General features: G+C 35.7%; 1 protein-coding gene across 1 annotated transcript; it reads left to right on the top strand.

Moving 5' to 3' along the window:
• The first annotated feature begins 459 nt into the window (after positions 1 to 459).
• Positions 460 to 12,716, top strand: LOC140152808 (sodium-coupled monocarboxylate transporter 1-like). The gene is made up of 15 exons (XM_072175308.1): positions 460 to 870; positions 2,351 to 2,570; positions 2,981 to 3,098; positions 5,563 to 5,630; positions 6,009 to 6,163; positions 6,520 to 6,660; positions 7,020 to 7,105; positions 7,519 to 7,578; positions 7,940 to 7,983; positions 8,660 to 8,748; positions 8,942 to 9,111; positions 9,406 to 9,559; positions 9,865 to 9,970; positions 10,264 to 10,403; positions 11,739 to 12,716. The coding sequence occupies exons 1-15, from the start codon at positions 740 to 742 to the stop codon at positions 11,836 to 11,838; spliced, it is 1,782 nt and encodes a 593-aa protein (XP_072031409.1). The 5' UTR covers positions 460 to 739; the 3' UTR covers positions 11,839 to 12,716.
• Positions 12,717 to 13,074: the final 358 nt, after the last annotated feature.

Genomic DNA, 13,074 nt, shown 5'->3' with positions numbered 1-13,074 from the left:
TGACAGGGGCATGTCCTCCCGGACCTCCCCCTCTCCCCACTTTTTGGCCAAATGACCCATTTTCGGCTCTTTTCAGCCACTTTTGACCAACCCCCCTCCACATTTCAAGCCTATTTCAAGAGATATTGACGTTAAAATGGTCACATACCACGGTATTTATTTGCTTTGTACAAACTTTGTATTGTAAGGTAACAATGCAATGAATGTCCATATCAAGATTACGATTAAAAATAATTCGAGGATTAACTTTTTTATATAAAAGAAAGCTCAAATTAAAACGAAACAATGTAGAAAGTGCTCAAAGTTCAACGATTTTAGCTCTCTTTTATATAGCACGTAAAAAGTTCACATTCCCAAGCTGACCTTAACCACAGGCAAAGTATCTATAGTGATATACATAAACATTTTTCACTGACTGAAATCAACACATTTGGCTGCCTGATCGCTCTCCTGATCTGGGTATGATTTTTGCTTCCACAAGCTTCCACTTCATTATTAAGGCGTACCTTCAGCCAAACGAAGCAAGTTGCAGGATTTAATAGTTTTAATGGGCAGTGGGCTAAAAGCAAACTTCTTGAAATTTGCTTTGGAATTGCGTAAAAAGCTTCTTGTACAATATTTTTGTATGTGAAAGTATGACCCCAAGTTCACGACTACATGCCTATACTTGCTGTTTTGATATTATTATTAACACGTACCAGTCTAACATTTGCAAGTGAAGTTATCATTTTACATCATCATGGCGGATAGTGATGGAACCAACCCCCTTGGTGTCGTTGACTTCTTGGTGTTTTCATCGTTTTTGGCCGTTGCAGCTGGAACAGGACTGTATTATGGAATAGCAAAGGGTGGTCAACAAACAACAAACCAGTAAGTTCATCAAGTTTTCAATTACTTAATTTTTTCCCTATTGTCCCTATTATGCCGCCTCTAGGTATGTGTCCCTTTTGCTATTTTTGCCTATTAAAAGGCCCAAAAGTGAGAGAAACATTTTGGGCCATGTTTTATACACAATAATTCTCATCAGTATAATAGAGGACTGCGTAGCCCTAGTTCCTGTATCTCCTGTCGCGGGCGGTAGAATATCAGTCTCTTAAAGGAGTATTTCGTGATTCTAGCATCCTCTTTTTATGACATTTTTCAGTAGATATCTATACGAAAAAAGCTTATTTCCAAAATTTCAATTGATTCCGATTTTGCGTTTGGGAGTTATGCATGATTATGTGTATTACGCTGCTCCATAGACAATGTGTTGTAATTTCTTTCTGGTATACCAGAACGAAATTCAAATTTCACGATATCTTTGCTAAATGAATTAATTTGCAAGAAATTTTTTGTACATAAACATTATGTAGCCAAAGGTTTCCAGTGATATAAAATCTCAACTTCTTTTGAGAAAAGTGGGGGATGATGCTGTGGATCACGAAATGCCCTTTTAAAATCCATAAGGGGTGGTGCAATAATTATGTGTACCCCTGGGGGTGAATTCTCAAAATGGTCTGCCAAAAATCGCTTGCCCCCCCCCTTTGGCCGTGCCAAAAAACCTTTGCCCCCCTTTCGACGTGCCAAAAAACCTTTGCCCCCCCTTTTGACGTGCCAAAAATTCTTTGCCCCCCCCTTACACATGCAAGATTTTGGGGAACCCGAATTTAAAACCTTAAATTGTCTTAACATATAATGCGAGCACAGCGAGCAGGAAATTGCATATTTGAACGTGTTCGTAACGTTTTCCTACGCCTTTTAGGGCGTAATATAGAAACGGTGCCCAAAATATCTGTGCCAAAAATTGCTTGCCCCCCCTTTCGACCTGCCAAAAATCGCTTGACCCCCCTATTGACCTGCCAAAAAATGCTCGCCCCCCCCCTATAACTTACCACCCCGGGGGTACACATAATTATTGCACCACCCCTAAGTAGGCATGAAATCCATCCATGATTTTAGTGATTGCATGTTGGCAAAAAAATAACAAGTTTTCATCATTTTTAGCAATTTCTTGCATTACACAAGTTTAAAGTACACCTTATGTTATTGATATAGGTTCTTTAAAATATAGGCTATTATGTGAATTCAATTAAGAGGCAGTTTCCATGGCAACGGCCATTTATACCCATTGTTGTCAATTTCACTGGAAAAGAAATACAAATTTGTTTTTATGGAAATGTTACAACAATTGTGGCCTTTAATAGTTAATCTTTGTCCCTGTATGTCCCGTTTAAACATGTTAAAGGGAATTTTAAAATTTGTTTTGAAAATCATTTAGGCCTAGAAATGCCTAGAAATAGACTTTCAAATGCATAGAAAAAAAGAGAAAATGTTGCCGATTAATTTTTACATTAACCATTTTGTACAGGTATCTGTTAGCCGAGAGGAAAATGAATTTTCTTCCCATTGCCATGACATTACTTGTCTCATTTCTCTCACCTGTCACTCTTCTGGGATTACCTGCAGAAGTCTACAAAAATGGCGCGTATCCTCTCAATTTTGTCTTCGCTAAGATTCCAATATTCGTCACAATGGCGTTCATCTTTATTCCAGTTTACTACGGATTGGGGATTACTAGTGTATATGAGGTGAGTAAACATCCCTGTTTGCTTGTTTTGGTGTTTGTTTGTTGAATACACGAGGAATTAAATTCTTGCCCATCCTCAGCATGCAGCCTGCATCTCTGATTAGATTTTAATAGATTAGATTTATTATTATTATCTTTTCACTCATTACATGATACAAGAATAATACATAAGAATAATACATTATAAAGATAAAAGGAATAATACATAATAGGAAATGCATAATACAACGATGAGTGAAGGGATTACAGTTGAGGCCCAGAGGCCTGTAGCTCTGTAACCCCTTGATACAGGTATGGCATTTATTTGACATGGCAGCGGTTTGGTAGACAGAGGCATGAATTGCTTCCAAAATTCGTTTAGAGATCGTTCTTATTTTCAATGCGTTAAAATGTTGTTTTCATTCGTTACAGTATTTAAGTCGTCGTTTTAATTTTGTTCTACGGATAGTCGGTGCCTTAATCTTCATGTTCCAGACACTACTATACATTTCCATCGTTACCTATGCTCCTGCATTGGCAATCGAAGCAGGTACAGTACATAATTATTAATTCTTACAAAACTTCATCCGAATTCACTAGTAACTATATCTATCCTCGTCATTTTCGCATATGGTTGGTAATAACGTGTTAAATTATGGTCTCATTCAGGTTTATAATTCAGGTTATGGAAATTGTAGATTACGATTACAAATTGATCCATTTAGGATTTTGCTATATAGGCCCTATCTTGGTATAAAATGCACGGAATTTTAAAGTCTAGCGAAAGATCATGAGTTCATGCAGTTTACAAAAGTACAAAATACAACATAAGCATCAAAAGTATATTCATTCATTTCATTTATTTCCATATCAAATAAATACATAATTACATACATCAAAATCAGACATTATTAAATTATCAAAATACATCAAAATTAGAAAAATAACTTAATTACAACAATTAACAAGACATGTTATGGAGGAGAAGGCTGGAAGGCCAAATAGGCCTGTAAATGCCTTCCCTATAGGGTAGAAACAAAATCAAACAAAAAATATTTTAAAAACAAAAACAAAGCCAAATAGTACAGCTACGGAACAAGACAAGGACGGGGCTCAAAGAAATTGATAAACCATAGGTTAAATTTGTTTTAAGTGCTCAAAAGAGAAAAATATCAAACGTAAGTTGAAATTAGCTTTTGCTTAAGGGGGTACTACACCCCTGCCCAATTTTGTGCCTATTTTTGCATTTTTCTCAAAAATTATAGGCCATTGGGGACAAGTAAGATATGTATATTATAGGGGCAAGGACTACAACTACTGCACTGGAAATTTTATTTCAGCGCAGTCAACAGTTGTGGAGTTACAGTCAAAAATGAGGGAAAACCAATATTTGATCAATAAATCAATAACTATTTGCTTTGAATTGCTGAATTTTCAGTACAGTAGTTGTAGTCCTTGCCCCTATAATATACATATCTTACTTGTCACCAATGTGCTATAATTTTTGGGAAAAATGCAAAACTAGGCACAAAATTAGCCAGGGGTGCAGTACCCCCTTAAATTGATTACTAAACTGTTTAACTGATGTAGATTGCTTAAATTAATTTTCTAGTGTATTCCAAAGATAGGGACCGCTAGTACGAACAGAATGATCCGAAAATGTTTTATTAATTTTAGTTAGATTGTAGTTGTTCAGTGTCTTGTCGAATAGTTGTGGATATCAGACCGTTTCTTAAAGTAATATTGAAATGACTCAAATGAGGAAGGTAGCTCATTCACGGAGTATCTATACATAAAAACACCCAATTCAAAGGTATACATATCAATGATGGTTAAAGCATTGTATTTGGCAAAAATGGGTGCAGTATATGACTTCTATAGTGACTATTAGAAATTGTCCTTATTGCCCACTTTTGGAGCTTAACAAGTTTGTCTAAATAGGATTTACAAGTATTTCCCCAGATAAGTATACCATAGTTTAAATACGGCAAGATAAGGGTACAGTAAAGAGTGAATAATATACGGTTAGGGACAAAGTGTTTAAGTTTATTTATTACACCAATATTTCTAGCAATTGTTTTGGACACACAATCAATGTGATGTTTCCATGTAAGCCATTCGTCAATTAACACACCTAGGAATTTGGTATGTTTAACTCTCTCCAAACAGGTATTGTCTAAAGTTACATTTATATCAGATTTACCAACATTTGATACCATATGCGGTGTTCCAAAAATCATATAGTTCGTTTTGCTAGCATTAACTGATAATTTGTTAGCCTTGAACCAATTGTTAACTTCTTTTAGTTCTTCGTTTATAAGATTGATTTGATTTTTAATGTTGGGATGCGAGTATAGAATAGTTGTATCATCAGCGAACAGGATAAAATCTAGAACATTTGAAGTGTTGGTTACTATCATTTACATAAAGTATAAAGAGTAGAGGGCCTAATATCGACCCTTGGGGAACACCGCAGATAATATCTTTATGTTTAGACTCGCATGAGTTATATGAAACATGCTGTTTCCTATTACATAAATAGCTTTTAAACCATTCTAATGCAATTCCACGAAATCCGTAATGTTCCAATTTATGCAAAAGTATATTATGATCAATAGTATCAAATGCTTTTGATAAGTCAAGAAAGATACCTATTGTAGTTTCGTTTGTCTCAACGGCATTGTTGATCTTATTTACAAGTTGTAAAATAGCATAGGTTGAGTGCTTGGGGCGAAACCCAAACTGTTTGTCATTAAGGATTTCATGGGCATCAATATAATCAACACATCTGTTAAACACAAGTCTTTCTAAAATTTTAGAGAAACATGGTAGTAGTGAAATTGGTCGGTAGTTTGACAATTGCTAAGCATCGTCCTTTTTATAAATTGGCATTTATATAATAGCATTTGACAGATTATAAAAAATAGTGAAGTTACATATTCGTCTTCATATTGCACCTGTAAAGATTGGCTATCGTTAAACAACTTTGACGATCTTTTGTTCTATTTATATAGTGAACGGGTTTGCCATGTGGAAAACCATACTGATAACTGGAAGTGTCTGTACTTTCTATTCGGCGCTTGTAAGTTTTAGTTTCTTATTATTAATACACAAAATGCAATGCTATTTTTGCGCGGAGATCCAAGACAAGGAAAGTCTACTTTAGTGTCACGTATTGCTTTACAGAAAAACAACATGTGCGTGATTGTGTGTGTGTGTTTTTCATGGTGGGGGTAGAGGGAGTGTCAACTTGAGAAACTTATGTAAAGCATGGAAGAAAGAGATCTCTTTCTTCCATGTGTAAAGGTAGATAATGACAATATTTTGTATGTATTTGCATATCCGAATAAGGAAAATATAACGTTTTGATTGTGTGGTGTGTTTGCATGCATGCGTTGGGTCATTTAAAACTTGCTCAATGATATTTTGCACTACTACTTGTTATTTTTCTTAATTGTAGGGTGGTATGAAAGCAGTCATTTGGACGGATGTCTTTATGTTTGTTGTGATCGAAATCACAATCATATTGATTTTAGTCATGGGCAGTATTGAATCTGGTGGTATCGCAAATGTATTGCGGATTAACAAAGATGCAGGAAGACTGGACATTTTCAGGTAGGCCTAAGTTTGTTTCCAAGTTTTAAATATATCCAGTCGTTTTGTGTATATAGAAACATACTAAAATCCCTACCTGGACATGTATCTGTATACAGTAAAGCAAGCCGATGGAAATTGAGTTACGTAATATATTCAGCAAAGAAGGCCCTTCGAATAAAAGAACTTAGTCAATCCCTAGAACTGTATGCAACAAATTGTAAAATTAACATAATTAATAATAGGTAAGATGTGATAAGCAAAAAAAAAGAAATTTTTTTTTTTCAAAAGAATTCCTTCTATTTTACTTATAGCTAGTGTATAAATGTGTCTTTATTATTTTTTTAATGTAATGTTATTTTTGTTTTTTCTTCAAGCTTTCCATTGGATGTGACAGAGCGAATAACCACACCATCTGGATTTTTTGGTCCATTGTTCAACACTCTAGCACAGTGGTCGGTGAGCCAAACAGGAGTACAACGTTTTCTGGCAGCGAAGAGTCAGAAACAAGCACAAACGTAAGTACAGGTTTTCAACTTCACGGAAGTGGACAGGTGGTATTTTGTTTATGGCTGGCCTATAACCTGAAGTATTGTATGCCAAGATTTTATAAGGTTATACCTCAAGACCAAGTTGTTTAGAATTGGTACATGTAATTGGTAGACTTAAGGTCTCTGAAAAGAGCTCTTTAAACCTATGCTAAACTGCTGATTGTGGTGGTTTGTAAGCTTTTGTATTTTAGAAGATCGGGGCTGCAGGAGATGGATGTTTATAGGCCCGGATACTCTGGCCCGGGCATGCAGGAGGCTTCTCGCAGATGTCTCACATTAATTAATCCAATAGAATGAAATATTTAATTTATTTGTTTAATTTGTAGGTCTGCGTTGATAAATATTCCATTGACTACTGTTGCAGGGATAGTCTCTGTCTTTGAGGGCCTGGTTATGTTTGCGTTTTACTCAGGTGAGTCTGCGTATGATTGGACTGTTCCATTTAAAATCTACACAGGGAGTATGAGTTTTAAATAGAATAGACAGTTGAGTAACTTCCATTTGAAATACTCACTCCAGTTGTGGAAGAAATAAGTAAAGGCATATAAAGGGGGAGTATGGGTTTCAAAATGCTTAACCCTGATTAATTACATTCGAAAAACATACTCCCCCCGTAGAGAGATATTTCCAAAATCTTCCACAGGGGTAGTGTGGATTTTAAATGGAACAGCCCATTAGACTTTCAGTTTGTAAATGATAGAAATCGTATTCACATGTGTGAAATAAATTATGATAATCACACGAATTATTTTACAGAATGCTATGAAATCAAGATTTGATTTAATTACCCAAGCTGACAAAATGTTGCCTTGTTTTTCATTACAGGTAGTTTACAAACATTGTCAGGAAATGGAACATATATCCCCGATGCAAATTCAAACCACAGTATGTATTCATTTAAAAACATATTTCAAGTTTGCTAAGGATTATTGCTCTTACATGCTTATGAACGCCACTACTGTCTATATTCAATTAGCTTAGATTCTTGTTTTTTAAAGATATTTGACAAAAAATGGTCAAAGTCATCAAAGAAAAGTGTTAGGTATAAACGGTTGTGGAATCGAACTAGAGACTTGTCCCTTAGAACTACTATGGCTGCTATTTCAATAATGTATATCGACCTTCGTGAGAGCATAACAATATTTGACATTGAAACGCTTTATACATATTTTAATTCATAAACATAATCTTATATAGAACGAAAGGTTTTCTTTTTTTAAATCAGCATCCACTTTTCGTTGAACAGGTATCATATACCACGCACCTCCAAACGTCACTTCCAATGATCAGGCAAGTTCTTATCATCAATTCATCATGGTCGCCATTGTCAACGTCTTTGTCCTTTCCATAATTCGTTAAATCGTTTTTATCATTGTCATTTTCATTAAAATCATTGTCATCATCATTGTCACCATCATCATCATTGTCACCATCATCATCTTCATCAGTTGTCATCGTCGTCGTAATGTTCATCATTTTCATCATCTTCGTCATCACTCTACCTGTGATGAAAAGTGCTTCATATCCATAAAGTAACATTTGCACAGTCAAATATCATGCTTATTACATGCATATTTGTGAGTCTATAATTATAATGCACCATTAGGAATTGGACATCAACACGTTAATTTAGAAGTGTTTTACTGTCCACATGGTCCCGTTTTTGTGGAATTACGCCACATACTTTTTTAGCATCTCTGCAAACACAAAATTGTTCTTTTAAAAAACGTTTATTCAAAACGTTTAACAACATTGATATCGGGTTATATAAAGATCATGAATACGTTTTTTAAACGTTATAGTAAAATATTTTGGGCAAACATTTTTTGCAAAATATGTTGTCAACAGATGTTTTGCATCACATTTTCAAAAATGTTTTATGAATGTTATTAAAATGTTTTTATACTCTTTATTTTACCTTCTTTATTATTTACCAATACATTGTATGTTTTAAAATTTCTATTAGATTTTGATATATCGTGTCAGCCAACAATTTGGACATATACCGGGATACCAAGGTTTATTTATTGCCTGTATTTTTGCTGGATCTCTCAGGTAACGATTTCTTGCAATTTGTTGCTTCAACCATGCAATTAGGTTACATGGAATACTTGTAACAGAAAAGGCATTTTCATAAATGACACAGTTACTAAAATCCACCAACTGCCAACCATATCGAATGCGATGAAGAATCTGAGCCGAAAACACCATTTTCTTTCTTTTACCTATTTGTATTCCATCGTAATAGTACTGTATCATCTGGCCTGAATTCGTTGACTGCTGTAACATTGGTAGATATTATCAAACCGTGGAGACATTGGAGAGCTCGTCGTTCATATTCACCGGACACACGACAACATGAAGGGAGAAATGACGAGGAACAAGACAAACGAGACACTAAACTAACCAAAGTTCTCAGTAAGTTTACATATGTAAATTGATGGAATGTCTAATGATATGCACTGATCGCAAAGAAGAAGAAGGTGAAGAAGAAATAAGAAGAAGGGGAAGAGAAAAGGTATAGAGGGATAGGAGGAGGAGAAGGAAGAAGAAAATGCTGAAAAGATGAAGAAGAATATACCAAAAGAGTGAGTAAATATGCACTCCAAAAAGAATGAAAATCACTCCAAAATAGTGAAATTTTCACTCTAAAAGAGTTGATTGCATTCCAAAAGAGTGACATTTTCCGACCATCATTGCATTTTCTTACAGCTGTTGTGTACGGCATCGTTTGTATTGGTTTAGCGTTCCTTGCCAGTAAATTGGGTTCTTTGTTTTCAATGACGATAGCGATATTCGGAGCACTTGGAGGACCTCTTCTGGGGACGTTTCTGTTAGGAATGCTGTACAAACGAGCCAATTCCAGGTATAGTGGATGTGCGTTTGCTATTTGCCAAAGTAAATGGTAATGTGCTCTTTCTGTTGTGGTTGTGTGTAGTGTACGTGTATCTGAGTATAATCTGCCAAAGTTGGTAGCAATGTGCTCTTTCCGTCACACGGTACACCATAATACAATAAATTGTGCAACTATATCAGATATGTAGCTTTTAGTGTGGAATCAACTTTGAAACCCGGACGAAGGAAAATTCACTGTTCATTCGTGATTGAAAATGAAATGCTAAAACTGCCAGATTTGCTCATTTATGTTCACAAATTTTGTCTATATTGTAGAGGTGCTTTGGCGGCTGCAATAGCAGGCGCTTCATTCAGACTGTGGATGGTAATCGGCAGATTTATTCATTTGAACAATTTGGATGAAGCATTTCCATTGTATAGGGTAATGTATCATTTCGCTGATGGATCGAATATAGGACTATATTGTACTATTTGCTTATTTTTACACGATGGTAATGTAGTTTAACATAAACTAACATCGGCGTCATCGGCGCAAGAATTAAACGGTGATTCTCTTTATTCGGCTTAAATTAAAAGAGGTCACATCTGACTGTGAAAACTAGTAGAAAAGTAATGTTTGCAATATAGAGGTTTGTAAAAAAATATAAATTCGTATCTATAAATCCCAAAGCATTATTGAATCAACTTATTCACTCTGTTTTTATCACATTCTAGGTTTCGTTTCTGTGGTACTCGACATTTACTCTTCTAGTGACACTATCTGTAGGAATAACAGCTAGTGAAATAATACGCCTTCTGTTTCCAGGAGAACGAACCAAAACAGTGGATGATCTCTTATTGGTAACATTCTTAAGGTCTGTAATTGTATTATAAATGACTTTATTTTCTCACATCGTGTTAAATTTGAAGGTTCGTAAAATATATGCCTTGCCAAAAGTCATGAAAGTAGGCCTATTACTACTATAGACTTAGACTGGGAGACCGGGGAGGAGAGGGGCAGGAAGAGTGCCAGTTCCTGGCTCGAAATACCGTGCTAAAAAGGCTCTAAATACAGGGAACAATTATACCGGGATAAACTTGACGAAAATTTGTAATGGCTGCCATTTTTAATGTTTGACCGTTTGAGCATAATGATATTTGCATTTTGTATTGCAATATCAATATGCGATAAATCTGAGAAACTTTTTACCCCTACATGTAGTTGAAATTTAAGATGATACACACCGACATCGCCTGGCTAATAATTATTTGGTGCAGCAGTGACATTAAAATGAATACACGGGATCGCTACACGTGAATTGCTATGCACGATTTTGATATCAGACGAAAATCTTCGGATACTGAGTTAGAAAATGATGAATATCTCCCGTAAATGAATTTTTCTCAAGAAACCAGATGTGGTCTCATACACTTGAAAATACGTGTTGAACAGATATTATAGTCGTTAGCGTGCGCTTTGAAAATTGGCCGTGCGCTTTGAACTCAAAATTTGACCAAGACTCTCAATTTTATATTGCGTTGGTCTTGTATGGACAGGCTATAGCGGCACTCACTCAAGTGGAGAGAGTATAACCATTGACCGCAATGTCGTATACAAGCTTGCTCACAGAGCGAGAAATCGATTACCCGTCTATGTCAGTAGCCTTAGTCAGGTCACTTCGCTAATAATATGCATCTCATAAGGTCCGAATAAAATGGTCATGGGTGTCTGTGGATTCAACCTACCATGGCGATTTCTACTATGAAGATATCGGGGCGATGTCACTGTGTGATATACAGTTAGTTTTTGTATGCATATTAAAAGGATCCCGGTAAAACTATAAAAACTATGGTGGGTGGGGTGCAGGGACGGATCCACATGATCCAAGGGGCCAACTTATGACAAATTTTCCTGTGCGCTTTCAGCGCCCAAACTATAGTGCAAATCCGATTAGATTGCCATTCCGGGGAGAGTCCGACGGCGACGGGTACCCCCTCGGAGTAGAAACATTTTCGCCAAAATATCCCCCCTCCCACCTGGATCCGCCTAGGCTATGTGGGGTATTTTTAATACACGAAGAGTATGCAAAGTGCGTATAAATTATGTGCGCAAATCACTGCGCATGTAGTAAATTATAATAAAGCATGAATATGTTTGGTATATTGGCCCGATTTCCACTGTTTAAGCTTTGTTCTTTATTTTTTTGCAGAAAAGGATCTCCGCCAAATAGCAACATTATTAGCAATGACGTAGAGATCGAACTGCTACCCGGTCCACCTGGTGTCATTAATATTAAAAAAGCAGAGTGACCAGCGGTGACCATGAGTCTACGGAGTTCCATATGGGGACCCCTAAAGCATCCCATGATAAATTGGATGCTACGTCTCGTCCAATATTTTAATCATCCAATATTTTAAAACTATAGCTCGATCAATAAATATGGGCTCAATCGATCCAAAATCATGAAATCGGTGTTTGTGAGTGCAAGACTAAATTAAATGGTCGTTTGGTTGCAGTAATTAAGATGGGGTCTGGTGGACCATGTTCTTTTTTCCTTTCCACCAGGCCCAAGTACAGGTGAATAAAAATAGAAGAAAAAAAAAATGGTCGACAGAAGAAAGGAAGGCTGTGTAAAGAGAGAAGATCATGTAAAAAGAAAAAAGAACACAACCACGACTGGGCTGTGTAATTTTGTTCTATATAGTACAACCCATTTCCAAATTAGTTACTTTGCTTTTATCAAAGTACAGTTCCTTTGCCGTTGTCTTGTCTACGTGTTAATTAGTAACTTTTCTTTTAATATGTTGTTTTTCCATCCTCCATTATTAATGGCTATCTGCAAGTAAATGAATTCTATCCAGGTGAATTTCCAAAACATTATTTCTGTTACGAAATCATTGAAACTGGTTCCGAAACTGGTAACATTACTTCATGTTCATATGATAACATCAGTTTATTGTGCTGAGGTTTCTCAAGTTTACAAAATCTCACTCAAGTTTGTGAATTTTGTTGTTGTCTTGATACCTTCAATATCATCATTGATTTGATCATCATAGATAAAAGATAGTGTTCACAAGATACGCAAAATGTGAGGATTCAGTGCGCAAAATCCCGCGGCCGGTAAAACGGCTATAATTTGCCGCGCGCCTAGAAAAAAATCGGCATTAGGCCGAATGCAAAGCTATAAAGAGATTATTGGGAACATGAAGGAAAGAAAATAACGAACAAATAAAAAAACAAAACAAAAAAACAAACAAAACAAAACAAAAACCAATGATGATTCAGTACGCAAAATATTACTTTTTGTCTCATATAAATCCGCCGTGATTGCTATCTTCGGTAGACAGTCAAAATGATAATCATTAAAAATCATTAAACATAAAAAAAATAGAGGTATGAATTATTTTCTTTAAAGGCCCTAAATGCTATCTATACGGAAGATAGCAAGCAAAAGCATAAACATGCAAAATAATAATGTTTCAAAATAACATTGCCTAACACGCGTTCTAGATGATGATGATTCAGTACTCAATGTGAGGATTCAG

Source organism: Amphiura filiformis, chromosome 5, assembly GCF_039555335.1.
Source record: "Amphiura filiformis chromosome 5, Afil_fr2py, whole genome shotgun sequence".
Lineage (NCBI taxonomy): Eukaryota > Metazoa > Echinodermata > Ophiuroidea > Amphilepidida > Amphiuridae > Amphiura > Amphiura filiformis.
Note: the sequence above shows the minus strand (reverse complement) of the source record. Positions and strands in the feature narration are given on the sequence as shown.